The sequence below is a fragment of the Mrakia frigida genome (genome assembly GCF_051309035.1).
Source record: "Mrakia frigida strain ATCC 22029 unplaced genomic scaffold BDY24scaffold_21, whole genome shotgun sequence".
NCBI lineage: Eukaryota > Fungi > Basidiomycota > Tremellomycetes > Cystofilobasidiales > Mrakiaceae > Mrakia > Mrakia frigida.
Genome location: NW_027481260.1, coordinates 222,276 through 240,820, shown reverse-complemented (window position 1 = coordinate 240,820; position 18,545 = coordinate 222,276). Strand labels below are relative to the sequence as shown.

The following is an 18,545-nucleotide window of genomic DNA, read 5'->3' as shown; positions in this document are numbered from 1 at the left end:
TCCTTTCCTCTTCCCCTCTCCCCTTCACTTGTAAACAATGGGCTGAAAAAAATCTGGCCTGTGAGTCTCAACATCCAAGGAATCTCGAAGCCGACAATCTCTTCGCTGGAGCTAGAACTCGAACGTCCGCGCAGAGTCGCCTCGATTCTCTCTACCATGAACGGTCCCTCCCTCCTCCCCTCATCGGGAAGCGTATTGCAGTGTAAGATCAGATCAAGATAATGAAGGAACCCAGAAAGAACCAAATGAACTACTCGTCGTCCTCCATCTCCATCTCAGCCTCGCTCTCCTCCTCCTCTTCCTCCTCGTCCTCTCCCTCTCCCTCCGATCCATCCTCCTCAGGTCCGCGCTCCTCTCGGGCAGCCTGATCGAACAAAAGACACATGCACACAATTACAAAGGAGTGGAGAGTCAGTGGAACGAATTCGAGCGAGCAAGAAAGCAATCTGGCCTCGAATCCAAAAACTAAACGAAAAAGCACTCACCTTCTCCACCTCCCTCCTCTTCGTCTCCCTCACCCTCTTCTGCAACTTCCAGTACGTTCCCAAAGGACTCGTCTCCACCTCGACACCCTCCAAAAAGCCCTCCACCGCTCCTCGATCATTCGGCGCGAACTCCACTCCCTTCCTCTTCTCCCCAATCCACTTCGAGTTCCCCTCCATCCTCTCAATCAACACCTTGAACATCCCTCCGACCTTCCCGTTCTTCCCCTTCTTCACGAACCTCTTCAGCGCCGTGATCACCGGAATCGCCAGCTCAGGGAACGCAATCGAGGTGGACATGAGCGCTTGGGATTCGAGGAGAAGGTAGGCGATTTCCTCTCCGAGACCGTCCTGGTAGACTCGGGTTCGAGGGTAGGCGGAGGGAGCTCGGATGTGGTATTCGAAGTCTAGAGGGGTGAGGGTGGAGGGCTTGGGCTTGTGGGTGAATTCGGCGGAGGAGAGGGGTTCGAGGAGGGAAGGGGTTAAGGGGATGTAGGTGTTGGTGTGGGTGGAGAGTCGGAGGAGAGATCGGAGGAGGTGGAATCGGAGAGGGAAGTAGCGGGAGGTGGGGATGAGACTGGTGAGGAGAGCAGGGAAGGGAACGAGAGGAAGAAGAGAGAGTCAGCAGAGGGAACGAACGAGGAGCGACGGGAGTTTCGTTACAGAAATGACTGCGAGAGTCTGGCTCGAACCAAAAAGAGGAGCAAAGAGACGATCGAACACTCACCGGATGACACCGAGAGTAACCTGAACGAGAGGGTAGATCAAAGGCTGAAGCTCGCTCTCGACTCCTCCTCGTTGAATCCTCGTCTCCCTGCTGCACGCCGTCGAGAGAACCAGGGACCAGAAGTCGATGCAGTGGGCGAACTGCCAGTTGTAAACAGCCTTGTACGAGTCCTGAACGAAACAACAATAGCGAGAGAGAGAAGTGAGGTCAGCTCGAGTTCGACGCGTCTCGACCGACCGAACAAAAGATGAACGAACCTTAGTCTTAACCCTCATCGAGTTCCTCAAGTGAACAGCGAGCTGTCGGATGTATCCGAACGCGTGCTGGTAAGCAGCCGAGTGGTCGAGGCAGTAGATCTCGGACGCAGAGTTCTTCATGAGGTTGATGGAGGGGAGGGTGTGGATGGAGGTGGCCTTGCAGGTTCGGAGGAGGGAGAGGTAGATTCCCTGGAAGATCGAGGAGAGAAGCAAGGAAGAAAGAGAAGTCAGCGAGTAGAGAGGGGACGGGGAAATCGGAGCGAAGAGGTCGACGAGACGAAGAACGAAAAGAGAGACGAAACGAACCTTGAGGACCATATCCTTGACTCCCTCGTCACCAGCGGAAACGAGCTTCCTGATGGCAAGGAAACAAGCAATTCGAGTTCCGTCGGAACCGGAGGACCAGAGCTCGAGGAGAGTCTGCGAACAAAAAGGAATGGAAGAGCGACAAGCGATGCGTCAGTTTCGTTCTCGTCTCGTCTCGTCTCGTTTCGTCAAATCAACTCTTTCAACTTGGAAAGTGCCTCAAAGCTCACCTTCAAGTACATCCTAACCGTCTTCTTAGCTCCACCGATCCAAGGAACCATCTTCGCACTCTCGGTCAAGCAAACCCTCAACAACCCACTCGCTCCTCCATCGTCGGGAAGCTGGGAGATGAGGTGTAGGAGGTTGGCGACGTAGGAGAGGAGCATCTTCATGAGAGCTGGAGGAGGGGATTTGAGGAGCTTGTATCGACCGGTGGTAGGGGAGAGCCGGTAGGGGATGTGGGTGGTGAGGAGGAGAGGAGTGTACTTGAGGGTGGTGAGGATGAGCTTGTTGAAGACTGTGAACATGGGACGGGTGGTTGAGATGTCGAGGAAGAGAGGTGGAAGAAGGGTGAAGAAGAAGCGATCGGAGTCAGGTTCGTGCGAGCTCGAGGAAAGGAGCAGACTTCGACCGACACGGAGACGAGAGCAAGTGCTCCTGAGGAAAGAAAGGGAACGAACCTTTAGGATCCTCGATATCGTAAGCGAAAGTCTGAGCCTTGGAGTCCTCTCCGTCTTCGTTGGAGTGAGCAGCAGCTCGGAAAGCGAGAAGAAGTCGCCGAAGGGATTTGAGGGATCGTTTCTGGAGAGACGCGTCGAACGAACAAAGCAACGAAGTCAGCTTCGTCTTGCCTCGATCCATCGCAAAACCGAACCACCTCTTCGCCCACATCCCATCAGCCCGCCCCTCCTCCCCTGCCGCCCACCCCACTCCCCAAACGGACTCCGAACAAAGAAACCAAAGAACGAGACTCACCTCCAACATCCCCTTCTGCCACCCCCTCAACATCTCCATCGTCAACACCGTCGTCGCGTTCTTCGCATCCTTCCCCTTCCCCTTCTTCCCCTTCCCCCTCTTAGCATCCTCATCCTCGCTATCCTCCCCACCCATCATGTCCCCTCCCTCGTCATCCTCATCGTCCGTCTCTCCTCCCTCGAATCCTTCGAACTCCGAGTCGTCGTCCTCTCCCTCGGTAGACTTGGAAGCAGCAGCGAGCTTCTTAGCAGCCTTCTTGGCCTTGAGGGACTCGTGCTGAGGAGGAGGAGCGTTGATGTCCGAAGCGACGGAAGAGGCAGCATCGTCCTCGTCGTCGGAACCGTCCTGACCAAAGTTGAGAAGGTCCTTGTCGTTCTCCTGGAGGTACTTGTAGAACGCGGGGTCGGTTTCGGCGAGGGTGGAGAGGGCTTGGAGGTGAGATTGCTCCATCTCTGTAGGAAACGATCGCACAAAAAGAGGAACGAGGGACGAAGTGAGCTCGATGAGTCGCGGCGACGAGAGACGAGGAGGGAGCGAAGGAGGAAATGAAAAGAAGACTCACCGTCCATGTCGTCGATAGAAGCGAAATCATCATCGGTATCGTCGAGCTCAGCATCGTCTCCCTCGTCGTCGTCGTCTCCTTGTCCAGCGGGAGCGGGGAGGTCGTCCTAGAGAAGGAGAGGAAGAAGAGAAGGAGGAAAGAAGGTCAGCTCGAACGCGCGAGCTCTCGAAGGAGTTCCTATAGCTCAAAAATAAAATTGAAGATGTGTAGACTCACCTCTGAATCCTCCATGAACGAAGCACCCATCAGGTCATCGACGTTCTTGGGTCTTTATCGACGAAACGAAAGGAAACGAGCGAAAAGGTCAGCTCTCTCGACTCTCCCTCCCTTCCTCCCTCTCCCTCTGCTCCCTCTGCTCCCTCCCTCCCGTCCATAAAGACTCCAAATAAAACCCTTGCGACTCACCCTTTCGCCTTCTTGCCATGCGACTCCTCCTCTTCTCCGTCCTCTCCCTCTCCCTCGTCGTCCTCGTCGTCTCCCTTTCCTCCGTTGACTCCCTTCGCTCCCGCCTTCCTCTTCTGTCGGCCCTCGATCAACTTTCGACTCTTCTGGTGCTCTCGTCGAGAGTTGATAACAGCTTTCAGTTTACCAGTTCCGGCGAACTATAGAAACGAACAAGACCAAGAGAGGAGGAAGTGAGCTTCGACACAGAGAGAGGGAGGGAAGGAGGGAGGGAAGGAAAGGAGAGAGCTGACCTTCTTGAAAGATTTCTGGAGAGCAAGCAAGACGAGGAGGACGAGCGGTTAGTTTCTGTTTTTTTTTTGGCTGAGTTAGACAGGGTGTAGAGGAGCGTTCAGACGTACTTTGGCCATAGCTGGGAAGGGGGAAGAGGGGTGTTGGTTAGGGAAAGGAAGCGAAATTCGAGAAGCTGCCTCGTCCAGACCCCTTCTCTCCGCAGGGGGAAGACGAGAGATGGTCGAGCTCACCGAGGAATTGAGAGCAAGCTTTTTCGTCAGCAAGGACTTCGGAGGGAGGGAGATGGAAGGAACCATTTGTTTGAACTCGTCGGGTTGGAAATCGTCGCAAATTCTCTTCGGGCCCATCGAAGCTGCAAAGGCGACGCGTCTCGTCCCGGTTCGACCTGCTCGTTCGTCGTTCAAGGGCTTCGTGGCAGGTAGGTTGTCAAAGACCCTCAACAAGCTCGTTTGAGCATCACCTGAAGGGTGATAGGAAACGAGGAGCTCTCAGAATCAGGAGGAAATCCTCGCGGACCAAACACGACGCGTCCAACTTTGGCTTCTCGACGGCCTTTCATCTGCCACGGATGATGTAGCTCCTTCCAAAACTTCTCAATGGTTTTTCGCAGTTCTTTATAATCGTCTAGCAGCTTCGAGAGCGAGACTAGTTCCCTGTAGGAACCTTTTTATTGACGGAGAGTCTTCCTTGCCGACGAACGGCCTTCCACCGCTACATTTTGCGACAGAACAGAAACCTCGTCCTGGAAAGCTACGTGGGTACCTCTGAGGTATCCACCTATGACCAAAAAAAAATCAAAATCTTCACTCGAAACGGTCGTCAACGAACCAACTGCGTCGCTCGCTCGCTCGGCGACGTCCTCCTCCCTCCTGACCCTTCCTTCCTTCTTCCCTCCACCCCCGACCCATCCCCTTCCAGAACCATGTATCCATCCACCACCACCCAAGGAGGCGTCAACAAAGACTACCCTCAAATCACTTTCGAAGCCGGACGTGAGTCTCATCTCTCCCTGCCCTCTTCCCAAGCTGACCTCTTCCTCCCATCTCTCTCCTTCCTCTTCCCTCGCAGAGGTTCGTCCCTCTCCTCCCCTTCCCGTCTCTCCTCTTCTCCTTCTTCCCTTTTCTAACCTTCGGATACCTTTATCTCTCTCTCCAGGCAAAATCCATCAAATCCCTCACGCTCAACCGGTTCTCCAACTTCCTGGGAGGTCACTACGCTTCCCACAACCTCTCCTCCGCTCTCGTCACCACTCGAACCGATGCTTCCTCGGCCGTCAAACTGGAAGTATGGAGTCCGAAAGCGGGGGAGAAACCTTCGTTCGAGGAAGCCAAGAGGGGAAAGTATAGGGCCACGAAGAAGGGAGAGAGGTTTGGACCGAGTTGTGAGTCGAGGGAAAGGAGGGTGGGCTTAGAAGAGAGCTGATCAGTTGTAACCTGTGATTGCAGGGTCCAACCATTGGTTCAAGATCACGTTGAACGTTCCCAAGGAGTGGACAAAGTACGAGAGGGTTCAGTGTCAGTCGTTCCTTCTCTCCGCTTCGTTGAGCTCGATTTCAGCCCTCCGCTCTTCGCCGAACCGCTGAAATCTTCCTCCTTTCCTTTCGCTTTCGGGTTCGGTTCGTAGTCGAGTTCGATCCCGGATGCGAAGGATTGATCTACACGCCCGAGGGATTGCCGATCCATGGTGCGTCTTTGGGCGATGGAACGGAGAGGAGATGGAGGAGGGAGCAGGGAAAGCATCGAGCTGACCTTTCGTTTTTGTTGATGGTCGGGGGAACGACAGCCATCGTAGGAGGAACGGATAACTTGAGAAGGGTCGAGTACGTGTTGAGTCAGAAGGCGAGAGGAGGTCCTCATCATATCTACATCGAGACGTGTGAGTTCAGTCCCTTCGCGTCTTCCTTTCTTTGTTTCTTCTCGATAGCACGATCAAACGTCCACTCTGACTCGTTCTCGACATCTTTTGAACCGACCAGCCTGCAACGGAATGTTCGGAGTCCCCCAAGGAGGAGCCGAGATCGAACCTCCTGACGTTCGTTCCCCTTCCCCTCTCTCCTCTCTTCCCACCCACTAAGCCCTTTTCCCCTTCTCCTTCCCTCAGCCCAACCGCTACTACACCCTCGACTCCGCCGATCTCGTCGTCCCCTACCTCCCCGCTTGGCATCTCATGTGGTCCTTCAACCTCCTCGTCCAAATCGCTCAAAACGACTCGGCCAGCTCCCCTCTCTCCGAACGAGCCCTTCGAGCAGCCAACGACATCATCAACGTCTTTGAGGCGGATGATCCAGAGAGGACGATTGCGTTGGGAAACAAGATTGCGGAGGGGTTGCTGGGGGAGGGGTGGCAGGAGGAAGGGGAGAAGGTTTGGGAGAAGGGAGGAGAGAAGAGCAAAGCGGAGGCGAAGTTGTGGGGGTTGGGACATTGGTGAGTGGGTTCTGAGCAAGTGTGAGGGTTCTAAGGGGGTGAGAGGGGCGTGGGGAGGGTTGGGAGGGAGGTAGGAGGAGGAGGACGGAAGTGAAGAGCGGTTGGAAACGGAATTGACGCGTCGCACTTTTCGTTCCCTCCCCTCTCTCTTCCTTCTCGCAGTCACATCGATTCAGCTTGGCTTTGGCCTTTCTCCGTCACTCAACAGAAGGTTGCGAGAAGTTGGTCTACTCAGGTCCGTTGTACTTCCTTCCTTTCCGTCTCCCTCTCTCGAACTTGCTCCCTTTCTTTCGTTTCCCTCGAACTCACTCCCCTCCCCTCGCTTCCGAATCGTTACCATCTCAAAAACAGGTCGATCTCATGTCCCGCTACCCCGAGCATCGCTTCTCAGCAACCTCAGCTCAGCAGTACAAATGGCTCGAGACGCTCTACCCCTTGCTCTTCGACAAGGTCAAAGGGAAGATCGAAGACGGACAGTTCGGTTATATTGGAGCAACTTGGGGTGAGTTCGGAGCCTCCCATTCTTTCCTCCTACTCTTATATTTGTCGAAGAGCGGAAACGAAGCTAACTCGTCGTTCCGTCTCTTTCGTCGTCCTCACCAGTCGAAATGGACACCAACCTCCCCTCCGGAGAATCCCTCTGCCGTCAGTTCCTCTACGGCCAGAGGTACTTCAAGGAGAAGTTTGGGAAGATCTGCGATACCTTCGTTCTTCCTGATACGTTTGGATACTCGTCTCAGCTGCCTCAGATCGGTGAGCCTTTCCTTTTTTCGACGCGTCGACCTTTGGCTCACTGACACTCGTCTCTCTCTCTCTCTTTCATGCGGACATCACAGCTCGCCTCGGAGGATCCAAGCACTTCTTCACCCAGAAACTCTCGTGGAACACCATCAACAACTTCCCTCACACGAGCTTCAACTGGGTTGGACTGTTCGTTGCCCATTCCTCGTCCCTTCTCTTCCTCCTCCCCTCTTCCCTCTTCGCCATTCTGACTTTGTGCTACGGTTCAATCGACACAGCGATGGATCCCAAATCCTGACCCACATGACCCCCGTCGACACCTACAACGCTCAAGCCGATTTCGGAGAGGTCAAGAAGGGAGCGAACGGGAACAAGAACCTCGAGGCGACGGGAGATGCGCTGTACTTGTTCGGGAACGGGGATGGAGGAGGAGGGCCTACGCCGCCTATGCTTGAAGTGAGTGTTGGGGGAAGGAAGAAGGGGGGAAGGGGGGAAGGGGAAGGACGCGTCTCGTTTTGGCTGACTTTCGCTTTCCCTCGCTTCGTCCTTTCTCTTCGTCTTGTTCTCGGGATTAGAAAGTGAGTCGTCCTACTTCCATCTTTCGTCTGTTCTTTGTCGTCGAAGTTCTTAAACTGACTCGTTTGGTCCTTTGTTCCCAGCTTCGTCGACTTCGAGCCCTCGGGAACAACAACCGAGACGTCCCTCTCGTGAGAATGGGGAACCAGATGGACGACTTCTTCGAGCATCTCAGGACGTCCACCGACAACGGAACCAAGCTTCCTAACTGGAGAGGAGAGCTGTACTTCGAGGTCAGTCGAGGAATCATGTATTCCCCTCGGAGTCGAACTGAACTGACGTCTCCTTTTTCTTCGTTCGTTCGCAAAAGCTTCATCGAGGAGTGAGCCGCACCTTCGTTTCCCATTTTGTTTACTTCAGAGAGGAGGAGGCTGACTCTTGCCTCTTCTCAATCCCAGACCTACACTTCTCATGGATCCATCAAGAAGGGGAACAGGAAGTCGGAGATCCTCCTGCGAGACGTCGAATACGCCGCTACCCTCGCCACTCTCGTCGGAAAGGACAAGGCCTACGTTTACCCTAAGGAGCAGCTTGATGAATGCTGGGAGAACCTTCTTCTCTGCCAGGTCAGTCGTCTTCTCTTTTCTCTCCAACTCTTCCTCGTCCGCTTCGACGCGCCTCACACTATCCCTCTTCCTCCTCCTTCTCAACCAGTTCCACGACGTCCTCCCCGGATCAGCCCTCGAGATGGTCTACGATGACGCCGAGAAGTACTACGCGGCCATCTTCAAATCTTGCTCCACCATGCTCGAAGCAGCCTTCCAAGCTCTCTTCCCCAACTCGTCCTCCTCCCTCCTTGACGCGTCGTCCTCTTCCTCGGGCAAGATCTTCGGAGTCAACACCTCGAGAGTGGCTCGAAGGGAAGTCATCGAGGTTGATCTCGATGCGAAGAAGAAGGACAGTGCGTTGAGGGCTTCGGTCGCTCAGGTGTCGAAGGATGGGAAGAAGGGTTGGTTGATCGTGGATGCGAAGGCTGGAGAGGGTGTGGCGGAGGTGAAGGGTGTCTTTGCTGAGACGTTCGAAAAGGGAGTTACTGGTGAGTCCCTTGAGCTCACTTTTAACATGAAGAGTAAGTGCTGATGCTGCTGTTTTGCGTTCGTTACAGCGAAGGACTTGGGAGGAGGAGAGTTCTCGCTCAAGAGCAACTCGATCGAGCTCAAGGTTGCCGATGGAAGGATTACTAGCATCTTCGATGTCGAGCTTGGACGAGAGTTGGTTCCCGAGGGAACGACCGGTGGATTTGTGATCTACCAAGATGTGAGTAGCCTCGTCGAACGAACCGTCTTCGAACTGACTGCTGACCTCGACCCTTCCTCTTCCCTCCCTTTCTTCGCCCAGATCCCCAACTACTGGGATGCCTGGGACGTTGAGATTCATCACCTTCAGCACTCGCCGAAGCACCTCAAGTTTACCTCGGTCAGCGTCAAGGAGAACGGTCCTCTTCGAGCATCTCTCAGCGTCAAGATTCAGGTCGGACAGAGTCACATCGAAGCTACGGTGAGCCTTTTACGCTTCTCTTTGAGCGAACGAAAAAAATGTGAGCTGATGAGGTAACCTTGCTTCGCTCGTTGCATCAGGTCTCCCTCGATGCCATCGGAGCTTCTCTCAAGAAGGATGCGAGGAGTTTGATCCGATTCGAGACGGAGGTGTGAGTTTGAAGCCGCTTCCCGGCGAACCCTCGACACATGGGGACTGACTCGGATTCTGTCTTCTCCGGTATGCTCAGTGACTGGAGGGAGCGACACAAGTTCCTCAAGTTCGAGTTACCTCTGGATGTTCAGGCCGTGGACGCGACGTGAGTTGACCCTTTCCTCCCCCCTCCTTTCGAGCTTCGGGTTGAGCTGAGAACCTTCTTCTTTTGACAGCTACGAGACTCAGTTCGGAACCGTCTCTCGACCTACTCATCGAAACACCAGCTGGGATGTCGCCAAGTGTGAGTCTCGTTCGGATTTCCACGTTCGAGATCGAAGCTGACATCTCCTCTTCGTCCTTCTCTTTCTAGTCGAGGTCTGCGCTCACAAGTTCGCCGACGTCTCTGAATTCGGATACGGAGTTGCTCTCGTCAACGATTCGAAGTATGGTCACGCTGGTAAGCCCGTCTTTCTTCCTTCCTCCCGATCTGGTTTCGAACTGACCGCCTCTCGTTTTGCTCGTTCGACAGTCGAGGGACAGACGATGAGGCTCTCCCTCCTTCGATCGCCCACCTCTCCCGATGCCACGACGGATCAAGGTCACCACACTTTCGCCTTTGCTATATATCCTCACGTCGGATCCTTCCTCGAGTCGTGAGTGCTCTCTCCCCTCGTCAAACTTGAATCGTTCGACCTGAACTGACGCGTTTTCGTCTTCGCAGTGATGTTCCCCAAGTCGCCTACGCCTTCAACTCGCCGATTCATCGTGAGTCTTCTTCTTCCTCTTGAGTACGGCTACCTCGCTAACCATCTCTCTCTCTCTTCTCTCAGTTCGATACCTCAAGGAATCCTCCTCGTCGTCCAAGCTTCTGGCCTCGTCCATCGTCAACACCTCCTTCACCGTCGAGGGAGCGAGGAACGTTATCGCCGAGACCATCAAGCGAGGAGAGGACGACGACTTCACCGTCGACTCGTTCAAGAACGGCAAGAACGTGATTGTGAGGTTGTACGAGGCTTTCGGTGGTCATGCAAAGGCGACGATTCGAGTGTAAGTTGTCTTCGACCTCTCTCTCGAGCTCACCGTCTTTTTTTTGCGCTGAAACCTTGATTGCTTCCCCCTTCTTTTCAGTGCTGGTCTCAACGTCGTCTCCGCAACTCTCACTGACGTCCTCGAGAGGCCCGTCGGTTCTGCTCTCCTCGCTCGAGCCGCTGGTCTTGGAAGCGACGATACACTCATCGACCTCAACTTCCGAGGCTTCGAGATCAAGACCTTGAAACTCACTATCGGAGAGAAGTTCTCTTCGAGGGACAAGGACTCGGAGTGGGTGAGGATCGAGCGACGATGAGGACGAGCACGACGCGACGTGGTCGTTGGACGGTTTTGGAAGCCACAGGTTTCTTCTTGGCCCTTTGTATTGATAGCTTACGAACTTTGAATATGTCTCTGCCTCCGATTTTTCTCTGCTTCTCCTCTTCGACGACAATGGACCCAGGCGCGACCCGAGAAAGTCGCTTCGTTCGAGCTGGAATCGAAGCGTTCGCACCACCTGCAGACTCTCGACCAGCGAACAAAGCCGAAAAGAAAAGAGGATGCCTTTTGATAAGAAGGTTTGATTGAGTTTGTATATAAAAAAATCGAAGTGCCCTGCATCCCTCGGCCACTTCCTTCCTCCTCCTTTCACACGACCTCGACTCGTTTCGTTTCTTTGCTTCTGTATGAGATGTTTTCGTTCCTGCTCCTGATACGCTCTTTACAGCTCGTCGTGCCTGTCGAACAGAGAAACAAGAGAAAGGGTCAGATCGAGTTCGAGTCGAAAGGAACGAGTTTGGGTTGGGAAAGGAAACGACACTCACGAGAAAGGCGCCTCTCCATCCTCTCCAGCTCCTCCAGAGTAGAGCTTGCTGGTGATGGGCGAGACAATCGACTGCACCTCGGCGAGCTTTTCCTCGAACTCCTCGGCGGAAGCGGAGGACTGGTTCTCCTCGATCCAGTCGGTCGACTCCTTGAGGGCGGCGAGGATGGTCTTCTTATCGGCGTCGGGGAGCTGTGAAAGTGAAGAGAGCGACGGAGGTCAGTCTCGAGGGCGAGGGAGAAGAGAAAGAAGAAGGAAGAGGGAAGGCGAGGGACGAGAGAAGGAAGGAGGTTGGGCTGAAACGAGAACGAACCTTGGATCCCAAACCCTCCTGGTCAGCGAGCTGGCTCTTGAGAGACCAAACGTAGTTCTGTGAGAAAGAGAAAAAGACGAAGAAGGAGGGAGTCAGCACCATTCGATCGAAAGAGAGAGTCGGAAAGAGCAACGAACCTGGAGTCCGTTGAGAGCCTCGATCTTCTTCTTGACGGCGGCGTCCTCGTCGGCGAACTCCTCGGCCTCTCGAACCATTCGCTCGATATCCTCAGGAGAGAGTCGGTCCTGGAGGGAGGAAGTAAAGGAGCGAAGAGGTCAGCGTCGGCAGAGGAAGGAAAAACGTGAAGGGAGGAGAGAGGACGAACTCGGTTGTTGGTGATGACGATGGACTCCTCCTTTCCAGTTCCCTTGTCGTGAGCGGAGACTGAATCAAGCAAGAGGGGAGGTCAGCGTAAGATAGAGCAGCAGAAGAAGAAGCGGGAGGGACTCACCCTTCATGATTCCGTTGGCGTCAATCTCGAAGGTGACTTCGATCTGGGGAACTCCTCGAGGAGCGGGAGGGATGGAGGTGAGCTCGAACTTTCCGAGGTGGTTGTTGTCCTTGGTAAGAGATCGCTCTCCCTCGTAGACCTGGATGAGAACAGTAGGCTGGTTGTCGGCTGAAGACGAGGACGAAGAAGAAGGGTGGTGAGCTCGAGCTGGAAATGACGAAAGGCAACGAGAAAGCGAGGAAGGGAGACTTACCGGCAGTCGAGAAGATCTGGGACTTCTTGGTGGGGACGACGGTGTTTCGGGGGATGAGCTTACTGTAGAGATCGAAGTCGACAAGAACGAAAAGCAAGATCAGCTCGAGCTCGAGAGAAAGGCGACGACAAGCTCGAGAGGAGAAAACTCACGTCATGACTCCGCCGGTGGTCTCGATACCGAGGGTAAGAGGGCATACATCGATAAGGACGACATCCTCAGTTCCAGCCTCTCCAGAAAGGATTCCTCCCTGAACGGCAGCTCCGTAGGCGACGGCCTCGTCGGGGTTGATTCCCTGGGAGGGAGCCTTTCCACCGAAGTACTCCTGGAGGAGGGACTGGACCTTGGGAATTCGAGTGGATCCTCCGACGAGAACGATCTATAAGAGAGACGAGAAAGTAGGAAAGGGAAGGAAGAAGAAGGTCAGCTCGAGCGAAGGGAAGGAGAACGAGACGAAGGAGAGAGGAAGAGAAAGCGAACGGACCTCATCAACAGCCTCCTTCTTGACACCAGCGTCCTTGAGAACCTGCTCGACGGGCTTCATAGTCTTCCTGAAGAGATCGATGTTGAGCTCCTCGAACTTGGCTCGGGTGAGAGTCTCGGCGAAGTCGTTTCCTCCCTCGAAAGCCTCGATCTCGACCTTGGTGGACATCTGGCTGGAAAGGGTCCTCTTGGCCTTCTCGACCTCCCTCTTCAGCTTACCCATAGCTCGAAGGTTGGGGGTAACGTCGGTTCCAGTCTTCTTCTTGTACTCCTTGACGAAGTAGTCGATAACTCGGTTGTCGAAGTCCTCTCCTCCCAAGTGGGTGTCTCCGGCGGTGGCGAGGACCTCGAAGACTCCGTCGTCGATGGAGAGAAGGGAAACATCGAAGGTTCCTCCTCCAAGATCGTAGACGATGATCTGCTTCTCGATACCCTTCTGCTGGTCGAGCCCGTAGGCGATGGCGGCGGCGGTAGGCTCGTTGACGATTCGAAGAACGGTGAGTCCGGCGATGGTTCCGGCGTCCTTGGTGGCCTGTCGCTGAGCGTCGTTGAAGTCTGAGAGGAGAAAGGAAGGAATCGAGTTAGTAAACGGTCGAAGGTCAAGAGGAAAGAGTAGAGGAGAAGGACGAACAAGCAGGGACAGTGACAACGGCGTGGGTGACCTTCTTTCCGAGGTAAGCCTCAGCGGTCTCCTTCATCTTGGTCAAGATCATGGCAGAACTGTAAGAGCGAGAAGAAAAGGTCAGCGGGAGCTCTGAGCACGAGAGAAATCGAGCTAGACGCGTGAACGTACATCTCCTCAGGCGACTGGGGAGGGAGAGGGAGGAACGCGAAAAGTCAGCTCTTGCTCTTCGTCGAAAGAAACCTAAAGGATATCCAACTCACGTAGTCCTTGAGCTCTCCCTTGTGGTGAACCTGGATCGAAGGCTTTCCTCCCTTGGAGCTAACCTTGAAAGGCCTGTATTCGAGGAAGGTCAACGAAGGAAAAGGTCAGCTTAGCTCCTTCGACGAGTCGAACCTTCCGTTTCTTCACGCGCTCAAAGCAGAGAAGAGGAATGGTCTACTAACCAGTGCTTCATGTCTCGCTGAACGTCGGCCTCGTCGAACTTTCGTCCAACCAATCGCTTGGCGTCGAAGACAGTCTGGTCGAGAGCAAAAGGGAAAGAGGGGAGGGAAAGGGAGGGAAGGAGATGGAACAGTCAGCCCAAGCTCATTCTCTCCTCCTTTTCTCGCTCTGAGGTCGTATAGACTCACGTTCCTAGGGTTCTGAGGAGCCTGGTTCTTAGCAGCATCTCCGACCATTCGCTCGTCGTCGGTGAAAGCGACCCACGAAGGAGTAATTCGGTGTCCTTGGTCGTTGGCTTTTTTGAAGAAACGACGAGGTGAACAGGAGAAGGGAACGATCAGCTTGAGCTCTCCTGGATCCGCATCACGTCCTAGCAGCAGATGAGTGGAAAGGCTAGACTCACCGATAATCTCTACACGTCCTCCACGTTGAACGCTGTTGATACAAGAAGACACAAAGGTATAAAGAAGCTGGAAGTTAGCTCGTTCTCTCGTTCGTGACGTGGCAAGTGCCAGCAAAACGAGCTCTGCAGAGTGAAATGAACGTACGCGACACAAGAGTAAGTGGTTCCCAAATCGATACCTGTAAACAAGGAAGGTGGTCAGTACGCGTTCAAGCTCAAGGAGTCGGGAGTCGAGGGCTGCCAGCGTTTCAAAGGAAAGAAGGGGAGTGCTCCTCCTCCCTCCATCGCACTTCCCTCCTTCCCTTCACCCTTCCACCTCTCCTCCCCAACATCCCTTACAGCTCCCATCTTGGGCCCCAGCAAGCCCTGCACCCTTATCACCCTACGAGTGAAAGTAAAGGACTCACCAATCACGGTTCCGTACTCAGAAGCCTCCTCCGCCTTTGCGCCCGAGGGCATCAGGCAGAGAAGAGCGACGAGCGCAAACACGAGAAGGGAGAGTTTGGTGAGAATCCGCGAGGCGGGGGGCGAAGAACGTCGAGAGACGGACATCTTGAGAAAGAGAAAGGGAAAAAGAGAAAGGGAAGTTGGGTTGGGTTGCTGGTGGTTTGGAGAGGAGGAGGAGGGAGGAGTTTGACGTGGCGACCTTCGAGCTTTCGATCGGAGTTTGAATCTCGGAACTTCCACGTCGAAAGCGCTCTAGAAAGAACTAGAAATCAAGCTGGAAGGTCGCAAAGTGGGTATAGAAATTAGGACCGAGCTGAGGGGGTTGATATGAAGGAACTGAAAGAGTGCTGAGGCATAAACGAGGGAGATAGAAAAACGAGGGAGAAGGGCGATCCAGTCGCGACGAGTTTCGAAACGCGTCTCGAAGTCTATGTATGAAGCAACCAGAGTCTAGATGAAAGAACTGAAAGAGGACAGATCTAATTTAATGTCTAACCGGAGGGAGATCCGAAAACAAACCGAAAGAGAGAGAGAGAGATCTAAAGAGTCTAGGGCAAGGCGACGAGACCGAGAACGAGGATTCCGACCGACGCAAGCGACCACCCAGACCGGCTGGGGTTGCTTAAAGAACCTCCACTAGATGAGCTGGCAGAGACACCGGCAGAAGAGTTGGAGATGGAGCTGGCGGTAGAGCCGACGTAGGAAGAGGGGAAGGTGGGAGTCGCAAGGTTGGATCTGAGGACGAGGCAGTTCGAGGAGGCGGAGGCGTTGAAGATGTAGCTGTGACGAGAAAGACAGACCATATCAGAATTGAAAGAAGGGAGAAGAGGGAGAAGAAGAGTGGCTGAGGCGGGGAGAACGGGAAGAAGCAGCGACGACGCGTCTCAAACTCACTCGGAAGTCGTGAGATCCTCCCCGATCCAGCCTTGCTTTTGGGATTGAAAGAAACTCCATGTGGGTGCAGCGTCGCTTTTCCAGTTCCAGAAGATCCAGCCGGCAGCGGTCTCGTAGATTCCTCGTTGGACCTCGTAGTACTGCTCGGTGAAAATGGATTCTTCCTGAGTTGTGTTGAGGTTCTGCTCCATTGTGGTGTTGTAGCAGGCTGAGCGAAAAAGGCGAGCGGTGCATAGAAAACGATGTCAGATCGGGGAGAGCGGAGGGAACCTAGAAAGAGGAATTGCGAGACAAACTTTGGTAATCGACGCCTGAAGAATCAAGAATCGAGGAAGGGGTAAGTAAGCGACGTGGATGGGAGACCCGACTTCGAACAAGATTAGACTGACAGTAGGTTTGGGTACCCAGGCTCCACTCTCCGACAAGCTGTCAAAGAAGCGATAAACGAACGAGAAAGTCAATTCGACGCGTCTCAGTCCTGCCTTCACGCCTGTCACTCACAAGCGTGATGTTCTTCGAGACCTCGGCAATATCAGCGGTTCGAGCGCACATTGAAGCCATGTGCTCTTCGTGAGTCATCGCATCTTGACCGCTGTAGGAATCGAGAATGAGGAGACGCGTGAGAAAAAGAAGGTGGACGGGCGACGGAGGACGTAGAGAGAAGACGAACTTGAAAGCCTCGTAGATGTGAGTATCGAGAGCGAAGTTGATACAGCTTCCACCAAGCGACGTGTTCCCGAAGAAGTACTCCCACTGCAAATCGGCAACGCAAGAATCAGACGCGTCAGAACGAGCGAGGATCGATTCAGATTCGATTGAGAAGACCGGGGACGAACGTTGAGAACCGCTTGGAAAGCGTCGTGGATGACGACCGTAACAGGAGCTGCAGAGTCGAGAATGACCTCTTTGTCTCGGATGGACGCGTAGGCTGGAAGGAAAGGAGGGGAGGAGGAAGGTCGAGGATCAGCGAGGGACGCGTCGCCTTTCTCTCGAACAGCTCTCGGAAAGCGGAAAGGGGTGATATACCTCGGACGTAGTAGTCAGCTGGTAAATACTCCAAGGTCTAAGTCAGCTCGAAGCTCGAAGGGAAAACGGAGAGGTCCTCCTCAGACAGAAGTTTTGGGAGAGAAACAAACCGAGCTGATCGAACGTCGCTCCTCCAGCAAACATGGTGTCCAGATAGGGCTCGTTGATGACCTCGATACTGAGTTGTACGAAACAGGCAGGAACAGGTCAGCGAGAGACCTCAAAGACGAAAAGGAGAGAAGAGGAGGATTGACTCACGCCTTCACAACACCCTCGTAGTCCTCCTTCGTGACTTCAGCGGTCAGGAGCTCGAGAGCGTTTATCGATCGATCAACATTGCTAGAGTTTGAAGCCCAAGCAATAGTTCCATACTTTCCAGAATTGTCGAGACCGCTGGAGGAAAGGAACCGGTTGAAGAGGTCAGCTTGAACTCGATGCGACGGTTCAACTCAAAGTTGGTCTCAACTCACTTCTGAGAACCTGGAAGACCGTGCAAGTCTACCATAACGTCCAGATCGTAGGTTTTGGCCCACTTCAAAGCGTTTCCGAGATGATCTGCCAAGAGTTCAACGACGCGTAAAGGATCAGCTGAAGTTTGAGAGACGATCGACGCGCGAGGGGAGCGGAACGAGACGAACTGATCTGCCCTTGAACGTAGGGCTCATCTAGCAGGTCGAAGGCCCAGTATCCTATTGGAATTCGGACGGTGTTCAACCCAGCGGCTTGAATGAGCTTGAAGTCCTCCTCGACGATATCTGGCGCGACCGAAACGAGGAGAGGAGGAAGATCAGCTCTCCGTCCTCCTGAGCTCGAAACGAGGGACGCGACGAGGACTGACAAGTCGACCAGTGCTCCTCCAGTCGAGTCGCACACTCCTCCTTCCCTAGAACGTTGCAGTAGGTCCACTGAGTGGACCGAAGAAGAGAGACGAGGTGACAGAAGGTCAGCAAGAGGCAGGGCCGGGGAGAGGACCGTTGTTTCAAGAGAAAAAAACTGACCTCGTCCGGAACAGCTTGTTCGTCGAGAGGAGAGACTCCAAAGAGGGCAGATGTCATCCAGTTCTCCAGAATCAACTGAAAAGGGAGGGAAGGAAGGGGGGAATCAGCTCTACACTCCGCCCAGACAACGAACGAGCTCAGAATAGCCTTCGAGCTTTCCCTCCTTCTTTGCTCCTCCCCGGCAACGGTATGGGCTCTCAACTACGAGGCCAAACGTTCAAGAAAACCTATCCTATGATTGTTTATTTGTTCCTCTTGAAGAAGGGGGAGCGTTGGGATCGAAAGATTGCGACCCAATCGCGTCCGTTTCTCCTTCCTTCTTCGAGCTCACAACTGTCCCTTCTTCCCCTCTCCCACCTCGCCCTTTTCATCCCTTCCCCTCAAAACACGCAGAAAACAGAACAATAATAGGTAAGACTCACCCAGCCACCCAAGTTTACTCCCCGGATCTTATCTCCTCCTGCATCAGCAAAAGCTGGCGAACCACTCGAAAAGTTCGAGCTAGTCCAGTCCATTCCCTTCACTCCCTTTGCGACCGCTAATAGAGCGACCAACGCCAGTGCTTTCGACATATTCGTGTTTCTAGGAGATGATCGGAAGAAGACGAAGGTGGAAGGAGTTTTTGGAGAGAGAGGAGGGAAGGGCGAAGGAGTGGAGGGAGGAAGTTGGGAGATGAGATGACTTTTGGAGGAGGAGGAGGTTGAGCTTTGAAGATCTCGCAGTCCCGGAACTCAAAACGCTCGGCATTCGAAGAAACCCGTGGAGCAGTGAAGATGTGCAGGTAGGAAAGATACATGCGCACGCGTAAACGTGGAAAATCTGCTGGGACGAGCGAGGGAGGGCGGGGCAGGACGCGTCGATGTCGGTCAATTGAGAGAGGGAGATCGAGACGAGATCGAGCTAAGGGCCAGATTTCTTCATTCGGATGCAGTTCCCCATGGAACTCGAGTTTACACCAACGATGCGAATAGTGAACACTTCG

At 53.9% G+C, this 18,545-nt stretch overlaps 4 protein-coding genes across 4 annotated transcripts; 1 reads left to right on the top strand and 3 right to left on the bottom strand.

Moving 5' to 3' along the window:
* Nucleotides 1-231: 231 nt before the first annotated feature.
* Nucleotides 232-4,147, bottom strand: NOC2 (mRNA-binding ribosome synthesis protein NOC2). The gene is made up of 13 exons (XM_076641061.1): nt 4,113-4,147; nt 4,005-4,019; nt 3,715-3,911; nt 3,526-3,577; nt 3,310-3,415; nt 2,748-3,199; nt 2,453-2,573; nt 2,003-2,289; nt 1,773-1,886; nt 1,467-1,655; nt 1,210-1,379; nt 486-1,059; nt 232-364 (listed from the first exon to the last, which is right to left on the bottom strand). The coding sequence occupies exons 1-13, from the start codon at nt 4,119-4,121 to the stop codon at nt 251-253; spliced, it is 2,400 nt and encodes a 799-aa protein (XP_076495350.1). The 5' UTR covers nt 4,122-4,147; the 3' UTR covers nt 232-250.
* Nucleotides 4,148-4,896: 749 nt separating this feature from the next.
* Nucleotides 4,897-10,962, top strand: AMS1 (alpha-mannosidase). The gene is made up of 25 exons (XM_076641060.1): nt 4,897-4,997; nt 5,159-5,386; nt 5,451-5,519; nt 5,629-5,688; nt 5,788-5,880; nt 5,981-6,036; nt 6,106-6,428; nt 6,591-6,663; nt 6,780-6,930; nt 7,032-7,181; nt 7,265-7,358; nt 7,448-7,625; nt 7,829-7,990; nt 8,144-8,311; nt 8,400-8,781; nt 8,851-9,002; nt 9,084-9,242; nt 9,323-9,393; nt 9,472-9,540; nt 9,611-9,678; nt 9,748-9,834; nt 9,907-10,030; nt 10,099-10,142; nt 10,208-10,424; nt 10,506-10,962. The coding sequence occupies exons 1-25, from the start codon at nt 4,928-4,930 to the stop codon at nt 10,720-10,722; spliced, it is 3,465 nt and encodes a 1,154-aa protein (XP_076495349.1). The 5' UTR covers nt 4,897-4,927; the 3' UTR covers nt 10,723-10,962.
* On the bottom strand, nt 10,963-14,899 carry KAR2 (Hsp70 family ATPase KAR2). The gene is made up of 17 exons (XM_076641059.1): nt 14,606-14,899; nt 14,344-14,377; nt 14,199-14,230; nt 13,984-14,090; nt 13,798-13,871; nt 13,615-13,687; nt 13,523-13,536; nt 13,361-13,449; nt 12,731-13,284; nt 12,399-12,625; nt 12,247-12,308; nt 11,994-12,161; nt 11,868-11,926; nt 11,680-11,787; nt 11,543-11,599; nt 11,231-11,421; nt 10,963-11,143 (listed from the first exon to the last, which is right to left on the bottom strand). Exons 1-17 carry the CDS (start codon nt 14,748-14,750, stop codon nt 11,128-11,130), a joined length of 2,010 nt encoding a protein of 669 aa, XP_076495348.1. The 5' UTR covers nt 14,751-14,899; the 3' UTR covers nt 10,963-11,127.
* Nucleotides 14,900-18,240, bottom strand: BDY24DRAFT_393501 (glycoside hydrolase family 5 protein). The gene is made up of 15 exons (XM_076641058.1): nt 17,986-18,240; nt 17,564-17,638; nt 17,404-17,470; nt 17,204-17,320; nt 17,036-17,120; nt 16,824-16,958; nt 16,676-16,743; nt 16,566-16,583; nt 16,376-16,467; nt 16,210-16,292; nt 16,041-16,131; nt 15,929-15,965; nt 15,836-15,850; nt 15,540-15,747; nt 14,900-15,425 (listed from the first exon to the last, which is right to left on the bottom strand). Exons 1-15 carry the CDS (start codon nt 18,133-18,135, stop codon nt 15,194-15,196), a joined length of 1,473 nt encoding a protein of 490 aa, XP_076495347.1. The 5' UTR covers nt 18,136-18,240; the 3' UTR covers nt 14,900-15,193.
* Between the last annotated feature and the right edge of the window lie 305 nt (nt 18,241-18,545).